This window comes from Aquarana catesbeiana, linkage group LG03 (assembly GCF_042186555.1).
Source record: "Aquarana catesbeiana isolate 2022-GZ linkage group LG03, ASM4218655v1, whole genome shotgun sequence".
NCBI lineage: Eukaryota > Metazoa > Chordata > Amphibia > Anura > Ranidae > Aquarana > Aquarana catesbeiana.
This window is the reverse complement of record NC_133326.1, coordinates 498,678,703-498,700,674: the sequence shown is the minus strand read 5'-3', so window position 1 is coordinate 498,700,674 and position 21,972 is coordinate 498,678,703. Positions and strand designations below refer to the sequence as shown.

General features: G+C 40.6%; 1 protein-coding gene across 5 annotated transcripts in view; it reads left to right on the top strand.

Moving 5' to 3' along the window:
- The window catches only part of CAMK2A (calcium/calmodulin dependent protein kinase II alpha), a 425,342-nt gene that overhangs the window by 271,550 nt on the left and 131,820 nt on the right, over window positions 1-21,972 (top strand). For all 5 annotated transcript variants that reach the window (XR_012242924.1, XR_012242925.1, XM_073621085.1 and 2 more), the window contains exons 4-6: window positions 3,150-3,204; window positions 8,315-8,380; window positions 11,185-11,257. Coding sequence is in view for 3 of the 5 variants with exons in the window: in XM_073621085.1 (XP_073477186.1) it covers window positions 3,150-3,204; window positions 8,315-8,380; window positions 11,185-11,257 (194 nt within the window). In the remaining 2 variants the exon portion in view is untranslated. The remainder of the gene's footprint in view (window positions 1-3,149; window positions 3,205-8,314; window positions 8,381-11,184; window positions 11,258-21,972) is intronic.

The window sequence follows — 21,972 nt, the reverse complement described above, 5'->3', positions numbered from 1 at the left end:
CAGCATCCCTGCTCATGTAGCTAAAGGTGACCATACATACAATATCTGATAAACAAGCTGAAATTTGCTCCATGGGTGGCCCTGTGGCACCCACTCGCCCAACAACTTTCAAATGAAAAACTGAAGTAGCTGGGGCGTAAAATTGTCAGCCGAACAGCACCTGTATCCAATCAAATGCATGCACTGTTCAGGTATTCTGACAGCAGGTTCCACCAGCTGTCAAAGTACAATAGCTGCAGCATGGATGGAGTAATCTGTTAAATTGCAAGCTGTAGACAAAAGGATGACATCATGGCAACGTGACATTTTTTTGGGTTTGGTGATTGGCCACCCATGTCCAAGCTCTATCACACACACAGTGCTGCCTTTTAGCCAGAATCCCCACTTTGTAGGCATTGGCTCCATCAGTCAGGACAGGAGGGTCAAGGGAGCACAGTTAGGGTGATGTTATGTGCATTATGTGCAGACATGTCACCTTGCGATACACGGGCAAAAGTACAGTCTCTCTTTAAACCTTCAATCCCTACTCCCCTATTTTTACACCATATTATTTAATCGAAACCATACCGGTGCACTTTAAGGGGCAATGCTGTACTTTCCAGCAGTTACAGTAAGCATTCACGAGAAACCTTAATACTCTGGCACCGTGTCCTCAATCTCCCTCAGACTCCAAAATGCAAATGTTAGACATTATAAAGGGTAACAATCAGAATAAAGAAGGGTACAGCCCAGTGATTTGGAAAATGAATTGGAAATAGAAACACAATGGTAGCATGTTCCAAATTTCCGTGTGTGTGTTCAGGATGTGATGTTTTGGAGCTCTTTGTGGAGAGTATTTGGTGGCTCTTGCTGTGTAAGTGTAGTGTGGATGATGGGAGAATTAGGCTGCAATTAACACATCGAAAAGCTAATTGCCAGGCTTAGAATGTGCACTTGTGTGTCAACGTACAGAAATAGACAAGTATTCCCTCGCTGCTCATTGTCTCCAATGCTACTATTAAGTTGTCGCTGTATGGTGTCCCCCCACCTAAACTGTCCTCCCACCACAGTGTGGAGTTTTCCAAAGCCGAGGGGGTTAAGGAAAAAACAATCAGAGCTACAATTACGTAATCAGGAGTTCATGAACGCCTCTTGTGTGCCATCATTTTCCTTTAAAGAACAGCTCCAGCCTAATTAAAAAGAAAGGATTAAAAAGGGGACCTGCTTTAAAGAACTAATTAACACTTTCATTTAAGCTAATAGACTGTCCTATATATAAGGGAAAAATTGGTGATCAACCACAGAGAGATTTCCCAAAATGTCATTAATGCTCGATAATGTGCATGTCTAATGCTCTGTAGCTAACACTATTATAGACAATGCTTGAATCTGCCACATTGCTTTAAGTATATCTAATATTTTTTATTTTGAATAGAATGGAAAATGGTTACAAACTCTGAAAGTTGTTTTTGTGTCCCCATTGGAGAGATTTCCTTTCACTTGTCCTGTAGATGCAAGAAGTAAGAGGTATTTTCCTAAAGTGAGGGAAATCCACTCTAACACAGTTATCAGTGTGGCAATTGTATATATTGGAATACTTTTTCTCTACTCCTGTTTTGGTAACAACTCAAACTTGGATTTCTCCTCAACTTCACTCCCAGCACCAGCCACAGAGGCGGAATCACCTACCAGGAGACAGCAAGAAAAACTTGACAGTTTCTACCTCCCTCACTGCTGTATCCAATACTAGAAAACATGTTTAGGCTATAGATATCAAAACAATAGTCTCCTGCTCTCTAGTGTTTCGCTAGACACGGATGGTGTGATCCATTCTTTGGTATAAGGCAAAGTCTATAATCTTGCAGCCCTCCTCAGAGCAATGGGTATTCATACAACTAAAGAGAAAACAGAAAAAAAAGAGGGCGCACCGACCTAGTGCATTACTGATATAAAAGTTTTATTAAAAGTATATAAAAGCAATGGTACTACTCACAAACGAGCGTATAGCTGTTCAGCCGTTTGGGGTGCCATTTTCTACCTCTTGTCATCAGGTCCTGTCAGCATGTCCCAAGGGATGCAGTTTGACTGATAAGAAAAGCCTGTATTTACGCTCGTTTGTGAATAGTACCATTGCTTTTATATACTTTTATTAAACTTTTATATCGGTAATGCACTAGGTCGGTGCGCCCTCCTTTTTTTCTGTTTTCTCTTTAGGCTATAGATATACCCATTAGAGAAATACAGGGGCGGTCATTAGTCTAGAAATTATATTTGCTTGGCTGTCATGTTTTTTAACTGGCTTCATTACTTTCTGATGCCCTAACCTAGTAGACATTTTTAGATCATCAAGTCCAAAAAAAGCAGACAAGTCCAGCTCTGCTTTTCTGTTTTTGGGTCAGAGACTCAACATATTGAAGTAAAAAGATCTGTCGGGTTTTTTCCTTCAGCTTGCTGGGTTGAACAAAAAAAACTTTATGTGTGTACCAGGCTTAAACCATTTTAGAATAAATATAAAATGGATCTATGGTAAAAAAAACACCCCCTTCCTATCCATTATAAGCCACGGATTGGCCAGTTCTTCCTGGACATCTCTCCCGATAGCCTTGCAGCTGAGTTTTGGTAACCAAATGCCAAATAATCCTGCGTTTGGTCACTACAGGAGCATTGTCTTTGGACAAGATAAGTATAATTTTAAGCTTCTCAATTTATCTCAGATTTTTTTTGTTCTCCGTATACCCACTGGGTAGATTCACCCACTCTGTTTGTTATGGTGACAAATTATTACTAAAAGTAGGGGAAAATACTACATTTTGAGTTGTCACTAGAACAGGAATAAAGGTTAAATGTTCCAATGGGGACACTTATCCTGGTGAGAAATATGTAAAGGAAAGAAGGAAAGACCCCTCACTTTGGCAAGACTACCTCCCACTCCCCATTGTGTATGTGAGATTATTATAAAAATCAGGATGATAAAAAGGGGGACAGGGTACTACAAGTGTATTTAATTTTTTTAAAACGTGTATTTAGAAAAAGTCTGCTGTTTTCGCTACTCTCAGTTTAATTTTGCATCCATATAATACAATGACAACTATTATACATTTGTGTTTTTCAGAATTAATGACAGCTGAATCATTTGTATAAATTGATATTTACTCTCTTCTTTTTTGCAGTAAGGTTGCATGACAGTATTTCAGAAGAAGGACACCACTACCTTATATTTGATCTGTAAGTAGCTTATACAGTAAATGTTATAAATATAGTATATAAATGTGTTATAGTTATCCATCCCCAAGTTGCAATGTTACATTTTTATGGGAAATTGGGTAAGCTTATTTTTGTTCTGATAATGCAATGCTTGGGTTGTTGTGCCAACATTTTTACATTCCGATTTTTATTCTTGCAATTTGTATAAAATATAAAGTTATGACCAAGACAGATTTACTAGCTGTATACAACCCCCGAAAAAGAAATCTATTGAAAAATAAAGTTTGTACAAATTACATTTAAAAAAAGAATTAGCCTGGACTGGGAGGCATGGGTGTTGCGACCATGCCTCCCAGGTGAGCTGGGAGCTCGAAATCCCACAAGAATGCTTACTTACAAGGGGCTGAAGCACACTTTCAGGGAAAGATCCTTGCCCAGCATTTTGGGGAGGCACAGTCACAACAAGAATGCCTTCTAAAAGCATTGGAAGCTCAGCCAAGGTAAATACATACATTTGTATGTACATTTGGACAAGACAATAGCTACAGATTGTGCTACATTACTAAGATTTGCCTTTTCATTTTTTTTTCAAAAAATGTATGATGCTCAAATGCTCTTCTGAATTGAGATCTGTTGGTCCTTCCAAAGATACTTGGTTATAGAAGATAACTTATTAAAGTGTGATCCCTCGTGCTACTAAGTGAATAGAAAACAATCCTGACTGCAAATGCAGAAGTGTTGAAATCGCTGCTAAATCTAAAGTGTACACTGAACACAAAAATAATAAACGGTAATGAAAATGATCTGCTCAGAATTCAGAGTAGACTCTAACATGTGAGTGATGTGGTGAGGTAATCCAAATACGTGTATATAAATAAACACAATAGTGCTAAATCCAAAATAAAGTGAATAAATTAAAATGTATATATATATATATATATATATATATATATATATATATATATATATATATATATATATATATAGTGAAATCCAACTAGTTCAAGATCTGGACTAGCAAATGATGTAAATAATGACAATAATGAAATGTGGCAAATCTTCTACATAAACGCCAATGCTCTTAAATGTAGGTCTTCATGACTTAACAGCCACGTAATGCTCACAGAGCTCACAGAGCTTTTACCTCCATAAGGAGAAATATAAGCCTCAAAGCGATATCCTGTGCTCACAGGATATCGCTTTGAGGCTTATTTTTCTCCTTATGGAGGTAAAAGCTCTGTGAGCATTATGTGGATATTTAGTCACGAAGACCTACATTTAAGAGCATTGGCATTATGTGAAACCCATCAAAAATATCATCACTGGTGAAAAAGAAACTTTAACACGACAACATACAAATCTCTAGCCAGGTAGCAATATTCGGATTCAAACTCAGTGCTGCTAGGCAGAAGTGCTAGCCTGTGAGCCACTGTGCCATCTCTGTGGTGTAAAACAGTCCCAGGGGTGCAAGAAGTTTTGAACATATACGTGGTGGAATTACATTAGTCAGGAGTTATTCTTGATTTATTCTGTGATTCTTGGTGTGTGAGTGTAGAATAATGATGTTACCCTCTGGTTTTTGGGAATGACATTTTTATTTCTGATGTCATATCACATTTCAAATTATGATCATTTGGAAAAAATAAAAAACACAAAATTGTAACTCAATTAAAATTTACATCAGCAATGGTATTGTTTGTGGTTTGTAAAGACACCTGTGTGAGTTTGGGTAAAGATTTTTGTGAGATGGACAACAACAAGTGACAGGGAAACATATATTTTACCAAAACATCAAAACATTACACATTCTAGCATTCTTAAAAACAAAATAGATGATGAAGAAGAAACATTGTTGCAAAGACAATTTCTTTGAGAGAAAGATACATTCATCTCAACATGAAAAGTATTTATTTGGGGAAGTTACAATTGTACTATTAGAATCAATGGGTGAAACTTGCATTGGGCTACATAACTCTCATTATCACTCCCAAAAACACTTTTTAACCTAGTGCTAACTTTGGTATGTACTTTCTCTGCCTCCTGCTGACATGCCACCCTGCAGTCTCCACCCCCACCTCTTATGCAGCTGAGAACAGAAATTATGTGATCTAGAAAAAAAAAAGCTTTTAGAAATTTTTAATACATATTCAGTTTCAGAATATTTTTTTCATGCCAAATGGTAAATTATTGCAACACATGCCGCACTCAACGAAGACAACACAAGATCACAACAATGAACAGAACAAGACACAAAGACACAACAAAATTCCCAATAACAGCCATTAGCACCAAATAAAACAAATTAATACTACACTCTATTAAACCATCCGTACAATTAAAATACAACATAGAATAAATAACACAGATTAAAAATAGCAGGAAATCAAACTATCAAAATGCAATAATACACCGTTTTCTCTAGCATTACCCCAAATAATAATTAACATAATACCAACATACTATAAAAACTACATAAAAATCCTGATCATAAACCATATTTAAATCTTCACTACTAGCTCTCACAGAAAAAAAAATTATATAACTTGATTGTTATTTCCTGTGTCATTCTGTGGTGCATCGTGGTTGTAACAATCTGTCACTGATGGTACTCCACAGACTGATCAGTGTATTGTGGAATGGGTGGGAGGAGTTTTCCAAGACTGAACGTACCTTGAACAACATTCTCCTCTCCGACACTGTTGTTAAAGACTCCAATTCCAATCCAACATCACTCGCTTTGCTAATCAGTTTGTTGAGTCTGTTGCCACCCTAAGCCTGCTTTCCACTGCCACTGCATATAGGAGAGCAATGGCCACCACAGACTCATAAAATATCTTCAGCATCTTTTGGCAGATGTTAGTCTCCTCGAAAAATAGAGGCCGCTCTGGCCCTTCCTATAGAGCACCTCAGTGTTCTTGCTCCAGTATTGCTTATTATCTATGTGCACACCCAAATACATGTAACTCTCTACTACATCCACATCCACTCCTCGGATGGAGGTGGGGGTCACTGGTGCCTTTCTCCTTCTTAAAAACACAACCAGCTCCTTTGTCTTTGTCACATTTAGATACAGATGATTATGCTCATACTATGTGCAAAGTTCTCCACCACAGTCCTATACTTAATCTCTTTCCCATCCTTGATACATCCAACTACCGCATTGTCATCAGAAAACTTCTTAAGATAGCAAGACTCTGTCTGGTAACTAAAATCAGTGGTATAGACAGTAAAATAAAAGGGAGAGAGAACCGTTCTCTATGGAACTCCAATATTGCTGATCACCCTATCCGACACACAGTCTTACAAACACACATACTTTCTGTCAGGTAGTCTGCAAATCATGACACAAGGGTAACATCAACTTGTATCGCTGCTAGTTTCTCGCCCAAGAGATCCGGCATGATAGTATCAAAAGGACTTTGAGAAGTAAAAAAACATGACCCTCGGTGATTGCAGGCTTATCCAGGTGTGCATACATGCGATTTACCATATATACATATACCACTGAATTATCATATGATTTCTGCACACCTGAAGACACACCTCTCTCACTCAGCACTTACTGACATACCTTGAGGTATTTTAACCGCTTCCCACCCAGCCACTGTACATAAACGGCTGGGAGCTTACCCATTCTGAGTGGATGTATCCATACATCGCTCGCATTGGAGCTTGCCTGCGAGGCTGCACAGTGGCGCGATTCTGTGATGGCTGTGATCTTCTGATACAGCCCATCACAGATTGGGATTTGGGTGCTTTGATTGGCCCTCCCGATTACGTGATGGCTGTGTTCAAACACAGCCGTTACAGTGTAAACAGAGTCTGTGTCAGCTCTTCCCACTGAGCTCAGTGAGAACTCATTGTGGGTGGGGAACAGGGGATGCTGCAGCCTGTGCAGACAGCTCTCTGTGTAAGTGATGATCTTACACAGAAAGCTGTCACAGATCACACAGACTGTGGCCATTCCCACAAAGTACACCAAGCACCACTGTCACCACTGTCCCTGTCCCATGAACATCTGTCCAAGTGTTCCCATGAACAAATGTACAGTGCACAAAACATCTGTCACAGTGTCCCAGTGTCCCATCAACATCTGTACCAGTGCACAAAAACATCTGCAATAGTGTTCCACTGCAACATCAACATGTGTCAGTGTCTGACGGTGGACGATCAACATCTGTCATAGTGTACAAAGTGCACAAAAACATCTTTCAGTGTACAAGTGCACAAAAACATCTGTCAGTGTACCAGTGTACCAGTGTCCCACCAATAAATAAATGAGAAATGTAAACCGCCCCGTCCCCCCATGCTTGCATCCAAAAGCACATGTCGGTCCGGTACTCTTATATAGACAAATTATACTTTAAAGCCTAAATTAACCTTTTTAATTCATTATGGGAAAAAAAGACATTCAAATTTATTACTGTATATGCAGTCATATACAATAATACACATGCTTGTCTTTTTAGATTTATTTTGCTACAAAGGGCTGCAGCAAAGGGTTAAAATACCCTGTGCTGGAAGGACCACTGCTCTCACACACAGCGCTGTAACCTGGGTCTTCAACAGTTGAACTCCCCCATCAACCTATCACCTTCCTTTAATTAAAAGAGCTCATGTGGTTGGAATAGTGTGCAGAAGGAACATGTTGGACCAAAGGATACTCAGGTTGCTGCATTCTATGTGAGAGCAAAAGTCCAGCTCTGTAGCATGCTGCCATCACAGGGTGTTTAAACCCTCGCTACACCATTTTGAAAAAAAATAAGCATAAAAACAAAAAAAAGACAGAAAACAATAAAGACAATCATATGTATTACTGTATATGCAGCCAATCTGCATTACAATATTAGCTAAAGGTTCATTTGGGCTCTAGGAGTGGGGAAACAGGTACAGTAATTCATCTCACAGTACTGCTGTGGGTGACACTGGGGCAGGAAGAGAGAGGAAATTTCCCCATTGGTGACACAGATGACAATAAAAACCCAACCAAGAAACTCACTTCTCTCTCCCCCAACCAAGAATCACACAGAAGGTTCTTCTTTCATGTACTTGTATATATAGGGGTCTAGTGTGTCTACCCAACACAATGTGTAATCATGGCTGACCTCACATGCACTGTCTCTGTCTGCAGGGTCACTGGAGGAGAACTGTTCGAGGATATCGTTGCCAGGGAATATTACAGTGAAGCAGATGCCAGGTCAGTACACTCTACAAATAGCAAAGGTCAGCACTTATCTTATTATTTATTTTTTCTTGAAAGGAGCAGTCTGACTCAGCAGCGTAAGTGTCATACTTCTTTGAAACAAAGCCTAAATTGAATAGTACTCCCAGCGCAAAAGCCAATTTGCCAGCTACATTTATTAATATATACAGTGTCATCAGTGAGAAAACAGATCTGCAGTTCTGCCCTTTGTTCATATTGCCATTCTTTAAAGGTTTCCAGGGTTAAAAACTAGACAAAATGCATTAGCTGAATTCAAAGAAAAATTAGACACTTGATTTGTCTTACTTTTTAGTTTTTGTTTATTTATTTATGTATTTTTTTCCAGTTATTTTAATGTGTTAATATAATTAAAATTATGTGATATTTAAAATTATTAATAAGTAATTAGGATAATTGTATGCAGCTTTTTCTGAAAAAGTATGGTGTGCTACTGACAGGGATTTTTAACCTTTTTACAATTACAGACCCCCATTGGATTGCTAAAAAGATTATCACCTTTTCCAAACTTTTAAAATCATAATCACGTATAAACAGTCCTAATGTGTACCAGTATTAGTTTAAAGCTGTGTTTACATATGTGCACCCGCGTTTCCCAGCATGGGATCCAGTGCGTCCCTGTTCACCGGTTCAGGGGCGAATCAGGTCCGAACTTTTGCCTGAATTCACACCTGAACTGGGCCCAAAGATGCACAGGACCCTTTTGGAATGCGGACCACATCTGCCCCGGACCTGTGTTAACCGAATTGGATGCGGTTTCCCCGCATCCAATTCGCACATATATGAATTCAGCCTAAAAGTTGTCAATAGCTTGATTTTACTGTACATATGAATAGCTAGGATAAGAACAGCTAAAAGATAATCATCAAGTGATCAAGGATTATGGATACCCCCAGTTAAGACTACATTGGTCAACATCATCCACTTTGTCACTACTACACCAACTGAATAAAGAAGGTCCATTGACTGTATGGTGTGTGATTGGAATCATGGGATTGGTTTCATAAATCAATTAGTTAACTGTATAAAGTTTAAAGGGGCTTTTGATAGAAATAACATTGCACGTCATTGTATGACGATGCACCTGCAATAAAAAAAAGCTGAAAAATTCAGTTGTGTAGGTGTGAAATCAGCTTTACCCTTAATTCTTTTTGAGTTAAAGGTTTAGGTGAGTCAGAAAAAAGTCAAAAGCCCTTATCTGCTTGTTTGTTTTGGGTCAATGACTGTATTGACCCAAGAGAGTCAGCAAGTTAGTCAAGCAGCCCACATTTTTAGGAAACCTCATCAGTGCCAGTCTTCACCATTCTTTGTGTGCACAGGTGTACTTTTGTACCAAAAAAAATGTCCCTTCAAGCTACAGTAGGTTCCATTTAAGAAAGATCCAATGAACTGGAATAGGGTTATTTTCAAAATGCTTGCTATGTACTGTATATATTATTATTATTATTATTATACAGGATTTATATAGCGCTAATAGTTTGCGCAGAGCTTAACAAAATAAAGGCAGACATTACAGTTACATTACAATTTGGCACAAAAGTAATCAAGAGGGCTTACTAAAAAGGAAGGGTCAATTGATGAAAAAGGTAATAGCTGTGGGAGATGAGCTGATGGAGGAAGTTAAACAGTGTATTAGTTAGAAGCAGGATAAGCTTCTTTAAAGAGAAGGGTTTTCAGGGATCGCCTAAAGATCGATAGATTAGGGGACAGATGGACAGATTGGGGTAGGGAGTTCCAAAGGATAGGAGAAGTTTTGGAGAAATCCTGGAGGCGAGCATGGGAGGAGGTGACAAGGGAGCTAGAGAACAGAAGGTCTTGGGAGGATCAAAGAGAGCGGCTTGGTTGGTATTTTGGGACTACAGTAGGTTAGTGATGTAGCTGGGGGCAGAGTTATGGATGGCTTTGTAAATTATTGTTAGTACTTTGAATTTTATTAGTTGGGTGAGTGGAAGCCAGTGCAGGGATTGGTAGAGAGGGGTGGAGAACACTGAATGGTTGGTAAGGTAGATGAATCTTGCAGCAGCATTCATTATGGACTGAAGGGGGGGGGTAGTCTATGTAAAGGTAATCCCATGTTGAGGGAGTTGCAGTAGTCGGGGCGAGAGATAACCAGGGAGTGAATTATAAGTTTGGTGGTGTCATTAGTTAAAAAGGGTCATATTCTGGAAATGTTGCGGAGGCTAAGGCGGCATGATTTGGACAGGGATTGGATGTGGGCCTGAAAGGACAGTTCAGAGACTAAGGTTACCCCTAGCACCCTGGCATGTGGGGACGGACTGATAGATGTGCCATTGATCTTGACAGAGAGGTCAGGGGAAGGGGCACGTGGGGGAGGAAATATTAAGAGCTCGGTTTTAGATAAATTCACTTTCAGGAAGTGGTTTGACATCCAGGCTGATATGTCTGTTAGTAAATCAGTGATGCATGAGGAGACTGATGGGGTTGAGAGATAGATTTAGGTGTCATCAGCATATAAATGGTAGTGGAAGCCTTGGGAGGCTATCAGCTGACCCAGGGAGGACATGTAGATAGACAATAGTAGGGGTCCAAGGACAGAACCTTGGGGGACCCCAATAGTAAGAGGAGTTGGAGAGGAGGAAGTGGAGTTGTAAGTGACACTGAAGGTGCGATGAGATAGGTAAGATGCGAACCAACGGAGAATGCAGCCATGGAGACGAAGCCATTGAGTATATACTTATACAAAGGTACAAGTTTCTTGTTTCTAGATATTTTTTACTATTGTTTTTTTTGTAAGCATGTTTTTTTTTTTTCCTTTTCAGTCACTGTATTCAACAGATCCTAGAGGCAGTACTTCATTGTCACCAGATGGGGGTGGTACACAGGGACCTGAAGGTGAGAAAAGAAAATATGGAGTTGAAGGCTAAAGCTATATGGTCAAGCTCAGCCATGCTACTAAAAATCACTAGTGATTATTCCTCAGAGAAAGCAACTGATAACAAAACAAATTAAACATATGGCCCCCTATGGTGTAAGTTTAATTAATTGCAAATACATATAGCTTGTAGTAGCAATGAATTGGTTTACCACATGCTACTACATACATGTGCAGCTTACCCCATTGGAAGCCATTTTGATTCAGATGTTTAGAAAGTCACTACTCTTAGCCATTAATGACTAGTGACTTCATTAGTAAGATTGGATTACTAAAAATCACCATGTAGCTCTAGCCTTAGAGCAAACTTTTATTTTGCTGATCTATAGTTTTTTTACAGGGTTGCTATGCTGTGGAGCTGTGGAGCTGTGTATTGATCACAGACTTTTGAAAGCACTAAGTGGGGCATTTAATGGAGGAAATAGGAACAGTAAACGGTATGCTTCCAACTAGCTAGGGCAGCAAATAAAAGCTTCCCTGTCAGAGCAACGATCAATCAGCTCAGGAGTTGTGGGGAGACATCATTACTAATAGGCACATTTCTAAAATCTTCTGCTGTTTGTTGAATTCAAGACCTTATTAATACCACTGTCACTTTCTTTTTTTGAGAAGATCTGTGAATTCTAGTTTCAAAGGACTACAGAGATTGCCAACTAATGTTCTAAGACCCCTTTCACACTGGGCGCTTTGCAGGCGCTACAGTGCTACAAATAGCGCCTGCAAAGCGCCCTGAATGTGCCGCTGCTTTGTCTCCAATGTGAAAGCCCCGAGGGCTTCCACACTGGAACGGTGCGCTAGCAGCACCTTTGGAGCGGTGAAGGAGCGGTGTGTATACCGCTCCTTCACCGCTCCTGCTCAATGAAATCAATGGGGCACCGCGGCTAAACCGCCGGCAAAGTGCCTCTACAGAGGCGCTTTGCTGTGGTTTTTAACCTTTTCTCGGCCGCTAGCGGGGGGTAAAACCGCCCCCCCGCTAGCGGCCGAATATCGCCGCTAAAACGACAGTAAAGCGCCACTATAAATAGCGGCACTTTACCGCCGACGCGACTTCCACCCCAGTGTGAAAGGGGCCTTACTTAAAAAATATCTAAAGCCAACATATTTTTGTTTATTGGTTTTGGACAGAGTAGGGAATGGTTGAAACCTCTTTTTTCCATGTATTTCTCACTGTCTATGTCTTCTAGTGAGATTTCCCTTTACTTTCTGTCCCAGGAACTTAACAGGAAGTGAGAGGAGAAAACTGTCCAAAATAACGGGAAATCCCCTGTTAATGCCCCGTACACACGGTCGGACTTTGTTCAGACATTCCGACAACAAAATCCTAGGATTTTTTCCGACAGATGTTGGCTCAAACTTGTCTTGTATACACACGGTCACACAAAGTTGTCGGAAAATCCGATCGTTCTGAACGCGGTGACGTAAAACACGTATGTCGGGACTATAAACGGGGCAGTAGCCAATAGCTTTCATCTCTTTATTTATTCTGAGCATGCGTGGCACTTTGTCCGTCGGATTTGTGTACACACGATCGGAATTTCCGACAACAGATTTTGTTGTCGGAAAATTTTATATCCTGCTCTCAAACTTTGTGTGTCGGAAAATCCGATGGAAAATGTGTGATGGAGCCTACACATGGTCGGAATTTCCGACAACAAGGTCCTATCACACATTTTCCGTCGGAGAATCCTACCGTGTGTACGGGGCATAAGAGAGCTGTTACTGGAGCAGGTGTACCGATTGGGTTTATAGTTTCAGGTGTTTCATAGGTGTGCACAGCCAAAGCTCAAACACGTGTGTGTGTGTGTGTGTGTGTGTGTGTGTGTGTATGTGTATGTAAACACAAGCAGACATTATTTTTAGAATTTTCTTTTATTTTTATTATTTTACAATTTTTTAGGAGCCCCTTTGGGGGGCTTTGGTAAAATGCCAGGGGTCTAAACAGATGCCTGCTGTCTCACTTTTGAGACAGAGAAGGGGACTGAGGACAGAGATTCCCCAGTCCCTTTCTCTGCAGCCTCAGCTGCACTGGTGAATGAATGGGAAGTGTCCTGTGCTGAGCAGCTTCCTGTTCATTCACAAACCAAAGCATAATAAACACAGTTGACTATGGTTCAGTTGTGAATGAACACAGTGAGTGATTGGTACCGGGTTCGGCAGGAAGGATAGTGGTCTACCAATTACCTGCCTGCAATTGACAGGTAGATCACAATTGACAGGTTGCTGGCCCCTGAATTAGGTTGTGCCCAGGCACATCTATTACACACTGTGTGTACGCCTATGAGGTGTTTGCTTAATCAGCATTAGCTGATTACTGTTCTCACTGGTTTCACTTGTTGCCTTGATGCTCTTAAAGAGGACCTGCAGTCTGCTCACATAATTTGTAATAAAAGCATCTTTGCTGTTCTGAAGCTTCCCTCCAACCACTTTGCATATTATTTTATATATACTGTGATTCTGTACTTGCCAAATATGCTGCAGAAATCTCCCTCCACTAAGTCTGGCTGAAAGCATTTTAACTGTGGGCAGCTGAAGGTGCTGCCTGTTCACTTCCCGGATTTATACAGACACACAAAGGCACACCTCCAGCTCTGCAGCTCTCATTGGCCCTCTTATGACTCACCCCCCCTCCCTTCATGGCAAACTCTCACAAGAGTGAGAGAGAGGGCTGTGCATGATGTCATAAGCCTAGGCATTTTTTCCAGACAAGAAACAGGAAGTGTGCTGTATAAGGTATTTACTGGCAGAAAAAAAAAATACTATCCAAAGTTAAAACAACAAGGACAGAAGATTTAATAGATGGAAAGATGAAAAATGACTGAAGTTCTGCTTTAAGTGGTAAATGAGAGGTTTAGCTTAAGTGACAGAGGACTAAAAATACATACAAAATAGAATACAACTTAAAGGACTGTGTGTAAGTGCGTTGGTTGCAATCTACAGCTGTAGTTTACATTTTATTTGTTACCAAATTATAGTGTATGTATAGCCCTGACATTTTGTTTCCAGTCTTAGTTTGGGGAAGAATAGGAATTCTTGTCAAGTTTTTATTGCTATCTGTGTCCCCCTGCAGATTTTCACTTCCTCATCTTCCAACGGGGACCTTTGTTCCAGTGACGATTGGATTTCCCCTCACTTTATAGAAGTTTTCTCTCACAATGACATCCTGTTTCATCTCCAGGACAGAAAATGAGAGTAAATACTCTTAGTGGGATACAGACAGCAAAAAAATAAACTTACTAGTTATAACCATTCCATCCTCTATCTAAAACTAAAAAAAAAAAAAAGTTTTTTCTATATGTAGCACTCTCTAGCTGGTGTAAATAGGTTTAGTTGATAGTCTACGAAAATATGGCTTGGCCGAGAGCCAGGTCTGGGATTTGAACCTGGGTCAGGGATTGGTGACTCAGGGGCTGGATGGCTCATTCTGACAGCTCTTCTGGTTCTCTGGAACTTTGGAGAATGTTCTAGACATAGTGAGTGTAAGCTAGGAGGAGCTGTTAGTAATAATTATGAGGTCCTCATCTAATCCCCAGTAAAGGGCTGGCAGGGGCCAGGCCACCTCATAAATAGGCATAAGTCATGCCACCAGGGGCAGTCGGGTGGAAGATGGAGATGGAGTACTGAGGAGGTTGTCGGTGGTCGTTGAGAGTGCCCTATAGTTTGGGGGGGTGACCTCGGGCCTGGGGCTCGGCTCCTGAAGATTCCCCCAACAACACACAGAGGAAACCCTTCCTGGAGGCACAGGAGCAAGGAGAGAAGACAGCGGGAGCAGGTCAGCATGTCTGGGAGATCTCCTGAGAGTCAGTCAGTTGGGCTGGTGAGTGTCAGTCTGGAAGACTGTGGAGAACCAGCCTGGAGGGCTAGTGAGAGGGGCAGCTGCAGCCAGGTGGTCTGGCAAGGCCTGAAGAGGTGGTGCTGGGATCAGTGACCACAGAGAGTAAGTGCTGGGAAAGTGTGAGCTGTGACACCCTATCCGTTTTTCAAGTATAGGAGCTGCGGGTCCTTGCCTGTAATGGGCCTTTGCTACAAAATGACTACAGGGTGACATAGCTGGGTTCTGCAAGCAAGCGTGTGCTGGAAGAAGAAGAAGAGGAGCTGTATATAGAGACTGTATATAGGAAGAGTTGTCCCTGGAGTTTGTTTGAAGTCAAATGGGCATCTCATAATCTCCTATCCCTATCCAAGTTACTGTATATCCCGCAATAAACAAAAAAAAAAAAAACAAAGTCACGGACTGTTCTCTGACTCTGCAGTGACTGGAAATTCGGCATGCACAGTGTAGGATCCCAGTTACTTGTAGCTTTTAGGGGTTGTGCTACATATACATATAGTTTGGCATCTTCACCTTGCATGCCACAGGACCGTGTCCTGGCACTGGTTTCAGCAGTAATGTGTTGGTTTACTTTTAAAAATCAAGTGATGTATTTAAGAATTGATCAAGTTCAGCTGCTTGTACTGTGTGTAACTCTGTTATGTTAAATTATGGGGTAGTCTACCTAGTCATAAAAGGCTATTTTTCAGTTCAATTTTTCCTGCAAATGAAACACAAAAGGCACCAGAGATACAAAGTAAGAATAATTAACGTGCAGGAGCACTGTGTTCTAGCAGAACAATAAAGTAACACATTTTCTTCAATCAGAAAGATTATATCCAGTTACACAAGAAACTGCTTTCACACTCCTCCATTGTAAAGGAAGTGAAAGAACTCTGTATTAATAGCTTGTCTCCTGCCAGGCTTTTCAGTGTATTGTTGTATGACGCTGGCATTAGCGGCACAATCTGTACCAATGACACAGCGGCCTGACATACAAAAAAAAAAAGAAGTTTCTAGATGGCAATTTTAAAACTATGTGCTGACAGCTAGCTGTTTTCTGCCATGCTTTACTAAATGGAACGCATTCCATTGTGGTCTTCTACCAATGTGAAGCAGTAGGAGGTTGTACTGAGCCAAAAAGAATTAGGACCTTTGTGTGGCCACTCTTCCTAGGTCATTGCATTGGCATTCAGACTTTGACCTGACAGGGCCAAGGGCATGCGTTCTTTTTAAGTTCAGCTGACAGTCATGAAGAAGTGGAAGTCTAGACAGACACAGACTGGAAATGGACTTACATCATTTTCAGAGGTAGGAAAAGGCACAAATTTTGTTCGTTGAGTAGCGAGGTGAAAGGCACAGCTTTGTGTGCGCCCAGCAGCGATCACCTCAGATATTCGCTGGCTCTGCTGGCTGCCACAAATATCTGTGGCTGCTGGCGACCTGTCATTATAGTGAATGATACCCATGCTGAGCGAGCCACCCCTTTTGGGTTCACTATGCAGTAGCTTGGCACAGGTCCCGGAAGCTAGCAACAATCACTGTAGCAGCAGTATTTTCACCTTCCACAGGGATCAGCCAGGAACATACATAATTACATTGGTCCAAACTGGACCAATGCAACTATGCAAAAGAAAGCCATGGCTAATTTCAGCTTGATGATAACAAAGTTAGGGATATATATATATATATATATATATATATATATATATATATATATATAAACGATGGGTCAGGATTGCTGCACAAGAAATTTATTTCCATAAAAAATTACAAAGACATCGAACCGATACCAGATGCAGCTGGCTGCGACGTTTCAGGCTTGCACAGATAATCTGTGAAAGCCCAAAACGTCGCAGCCAGCTACATCTGGTATCGGTTCGATGTCTTTGTAATCTTTTATGGAAATAAATTTCTTGTGCAGCAATCCTGACTCATCGTTTCTACATATCGGTCCGTGGGAGGGACCAGACTGCTAGCACAGCCAAGATCGTTTAGTGCACCTCACCCTGCATATGGTTATATATATATATATATATATATATATACACAATAAAAAGTCCAGAGGATCACTGCACTTAAAATTTCTTTATTGAACCTTACATTACACATAGGATAGAAAAAAAAAAAAAAAACATTAATGTTGTAAAAATAAAGATGAAAAAATTCAGCAGGAAAATAATACGTAAAGGGATAAAGAAAGAGTTCATTAGTGGTGATTAGGGTAAATTAATTGTTAATAAGGAAACAAACAATTATCTCTTGTCAGTGCTACAGGTGGAAGGACTCTCAGCGCTGTAGGTACAAATAGTGTCCCAGAGGCAGCTCCTCCTCTCTCTTGTGCAACCAAATGTAAGACAATCAGCACAGGAGGCCAGGACAACATCTCAGCCTAGGTTTCCCCAGATCAGGGAAAATCAAACTGAAAAAAAAGCAAAAAGAAGGGGGCGTGCCAGCCTAGTACATCATTACCATAAGACCTTTTATTTATAAATAAAACAAATTCCAATATACTCACAAAGGTACAGTATAACCACTTCAGCCCCGGAAGGATTTACCCCCTTCCTGACCAGAGCACTTTTTACAATTTGGCACTGCGTCGCTTTAACTGCTAATTGCGCGGTCATGCAATGCTGTACCCAAACGAAATTTGCGTCCTTTTCTTCCCACAAATAGAGCTTTATTTTGATGGTATTTGATCACCTCTGCCGCTTTTATTTTTTGCGCTATAAACGGAAAAAGACCGAAAATTTTGAAAAAAAATGATATTTTCTACTTTTTGTTATAAAAAAAATCCATTAAAATCAATTTTAGTCATACATTTAGGCCAAAATGTATTCGGCCACATGTCTTTGGTAAAAAAAATGTCAATAAGCGTATATTTATTGGTTTGCGCAAAAGTTATAGCGCCTACAAACTAGGGTACATTTTCTGGAATTTACACAGCTTTTAGTTTATGACTGTCTATGTCATTTCATGAGGTGCTAAAATGGCAGGGCAGTACAAAACCCCCCCAAATGACCCCATTTTGGAAAGTAGACACCCCAAGGAAATTGCTGAGAGGCATGTTGAACCCATTGAATATTTTTTTTTTTTGTCCCAAGTGATTGAATAATGACAAAAAAAAAAAAAAAAATTACAAAAAGTTGTCACTAAATGATATATTGCTCACACAGGCCATGGGCATATGTGGAATTGCACCCCAAAATACATTCAGCTGCTTCTCCTGAGTACGGGGATACCAAATGTGTGGGACTTTTTGGGAGCCCAGCCGCGTACGGGGTCCCGAAAACCAAGCACCGCCTTCAGGATTTCAAAGGGCATACATTTTTGATTTTACTCCTCACTACCTATCACAGTTTTGAAGGCCATAAAATGCCAGGATGGCACAAACCCCCCCCAAATGACCCCATTTTGGAAAGTAGACACCCCAAGCTATTTGCTGAGAGGCATGTTAAGTCCATGGAATATTTTATATTTGGACACAAGTTGCGGGAAAGTGACAATTTTTTTTTTTTTTTTTTTTTTTTTTCACAAAGTTGTCACTAAATGATATATTGCTCAAACATGCCATGGGCATATGTGGAATTACACCCCAAAATACATTCTGCTGCTTCTCCTGAGTACGGGGATACCACATGTGTGGGACTTTTTGGGAGCCTAGCCGCGTACGGGGCCCCGAAAACCAAGCACCGCCTTCAGGATTTCAAAGGGCATACATTTTTGATTTTACTCCCCACTACCTATCACAGTTTTGAAGGCCATAAAATGCCAAGATGGCACAAACCCCCCCCAAATGACCCCATTTTGGAAAGTAGACACCCCAAGCTATTTGCTGAGAGGCATGTTGAGTCCATGGAATATTTTATATTTGGACACAAGTTGCAGGAAAGTGACAATTTTTTTTTTTTTTTTTTTGCACAAAGTTGTCACTAAATGATATACTGCTCAAACATGCCATGGGCATATGTGGAATTACACCCCAAAATACATTCTGCTGCTTCTCCTGAGTACGGGGATACCACATGTGTGGGACTTTTTGGGAGCCTAGCCGCGTACGGGGCCCCAAAAACCAAGCACCGCCTTCAGGATTTCTAAGGGCATAAATTTTTGATTTTACTCCTCACTACCTATCACAGTTTTGAAGGCCATAAAATGCCAAGATGGCACAAACCCCCCCCCAAATGACCCCATTTTGGAAAGTAGACACCCCAAGCTATTTGCTGAGAGGCATGTTGAGTCCATGGAATATTTTATTTTTTGACACAAGTTGCGGGAAAGTGACAATTTTTTTTTTTTTTTGCACAAAGTTGTCACTAAATGATATATTGCTCACACAGGCTATGGGCTTATGTGGAATTGCACCCCAAAATACATTCTGCTGATTCTCCTGAGTATGGGGATACCACATGTGTGGGACTTTTTGGGAGCCTAGCCGCGTACGGGGCCCCGAAAACCCAGCACCGCCTTCAGGATTTCTAAGGGCGTAAAGTTGTGATTTCACTCATCACTACCTATCACATTTTTGAAGGCCATAAAATGCCCAGATGGCACAAAACCCCCCCAAATGACCCCATTTTGGAAAGAAGACACCCCAAGCTATTTGCTGAGAGGCATGATGAGTACATGGAATATTTTATATTTTGACACAAGTTGCGGGAAAGTGACAATTTTTTTTTTTTTTTTTTTGCACAAAGTTGTCACTAAATGATATATTGCTCAAACATGCCATGGGCATATGTGGAATTACACCCCAAAATACATTCTGCTGCTTCTCCTGAGTACGGGGATACCACATGAGTGGCACTTTTTGGGAGCCTAGCTTCATACGGGGCCCCGAAATCCAATCACCGCCTTCAGGATTTCTAAGAGCGTTAATTTTTGATTTCACTCCTTACTACCCATCACAGTTTTGAAGGCCATAAAATGCCAAGATAGCACAAAACCGCCCCAAAATGACCCCATTTTGGAAAGTAGACACCCCAAGCTATTTGCTGAGAGGCATGGTGAGTATTTTGCAGCTCTCATTTGTTTTTGAAAATGAAGAAAGACAAGAAAAACGTATTTTTTTTTTCTTTTTTCAATTTTCAAAAGTTTGTGACAAAAAGTGAGGTCTGCAAAATACTCACTATACCTCTCAGCAAATAGCTTTGGGTGTCTATTTTCCAAAATGGGGTCATTTGGGGGGGGTTTGTGCCATCTGGGCATTACATGGCCTCCGAAACTGTGATAGGCAGTGAAGAGTGAAATCAAAAATTTACGCCCTTAGAAAGCCTGAAGGCGGTGCTTGGTTTTCGGGGTGCTGTACGCGGCTAGGCTCCCAAAAAGTCTCACACATGTGGTATCCCCGTACTCAGGAGAGGCAACAGAATGTATTTTGGGGTGTAATTTCACATATTCCCATGGCATGTTTGAGCAATATATCATTTAGTGACAACTTTGTGCAAAAAAAAAAAAAAAATAATAATAATTTGTCTTTTTCCCGCAACTTGTGTCACAATATAAAATATTCCATGGACTCAACATGCCTCTCAGCAAATAGCTTGGGGTGTCTACTTTCCAAAATGGGGTCATTTGGGGGGGTTTTGAACTGTCCTGGCATTTTATGCACAACATTTAGAAGCTTATGTCACACATCACCCACTCTTCTAACCACTGGAAGACAAAGCCCTTTCTGACACTTTTTGTTTACATGAAAAAATTATTTTTTTTTGCAAGAAAATTACTTTGAACCCCCAAACATTATATATTTTTTTAAAGCAAATGCCCTACAGATTAAAATGGTGGGTGTTTCATTTTTTTTTTTCACACAGTATTTGCGCAGCGATTTTTCAAACGCATTTTTTGGGGAAAAAACACACTTTTTTAAATTTTAATGCACTAAAACACACTATATTGCCCAAATGTTTGATGAAATAAAAAAGATGATCTTAGGCCGAGTACATGGATACCAAACATGACATGTTTTAAAATTGCGCACAAACGTGCAGTGGCGACAAACTAAATACATTTTTAAAAGCCTTTAAAAGCCTTTACAGGTTACCACTTTAGATTTACAGAGGAGGTCTACTGCTAAAATTACTGCCCTCGATCTGGCCTTCGCGGTGATACCTCACATGCATGGTGCAATTGCTGTTTACATTTGACGCCAGACCAACGCTTGCGTTCGCCTTTGCGCGAGAGCAGGGGGGGACAGGGGTGCTTTTTTTTTTTTTTTTTTTTTTTTTAATTAATTTTTTGATTTTTTATCTTATTTTTAAACTGTTCCTTTCATTTTTATTTTTTTTAAATCATTTTTATTGTTATCTCAGGGAATGTAAATATCCCCTATGATAGCAATAGGTAGTGACAGGTACTCTTTTTTGAAAAAATTGGGGTCTATTAGACCCTAGATCTCTCCTCTGCCCTCAAAGCATCTGACCACACCAAGATCGGTGTGATAAAATGCTTTCCCAATTTCCCAATGGCGCTGTTTACATCTGGCGAAATCTAAGTCATGAAATGCTCGTAGCTTCCGGATTCTTAGGCCATAGAGATGTTTGGAGCCATTCTGGTCTCTGATCAGCTCTATGGTCAGCTGGCCGAATCACTGGCTGCATTCTCAGGTTCCCTGTTGGGACAGGAGAGCCAGAGAAAAACATGGAAGACGGTGGGGGGGGGGGGCATTTCCTCCCACTGCTTGTAAAAGCAGTCTAGAGGCTAATTAGCCACTAGGATTGCTTTTACATGAAAGCCGACCGCTGGCTGAAAAGAATGATACCAAGATGATACCTAAACCTGCAGGCATCATTCTGGTATAACCACTCAAAGTCCAGCAACATACCAGTACGTTGCTGGTCCTTGTTGGGCATATATTGTAAACTTTTT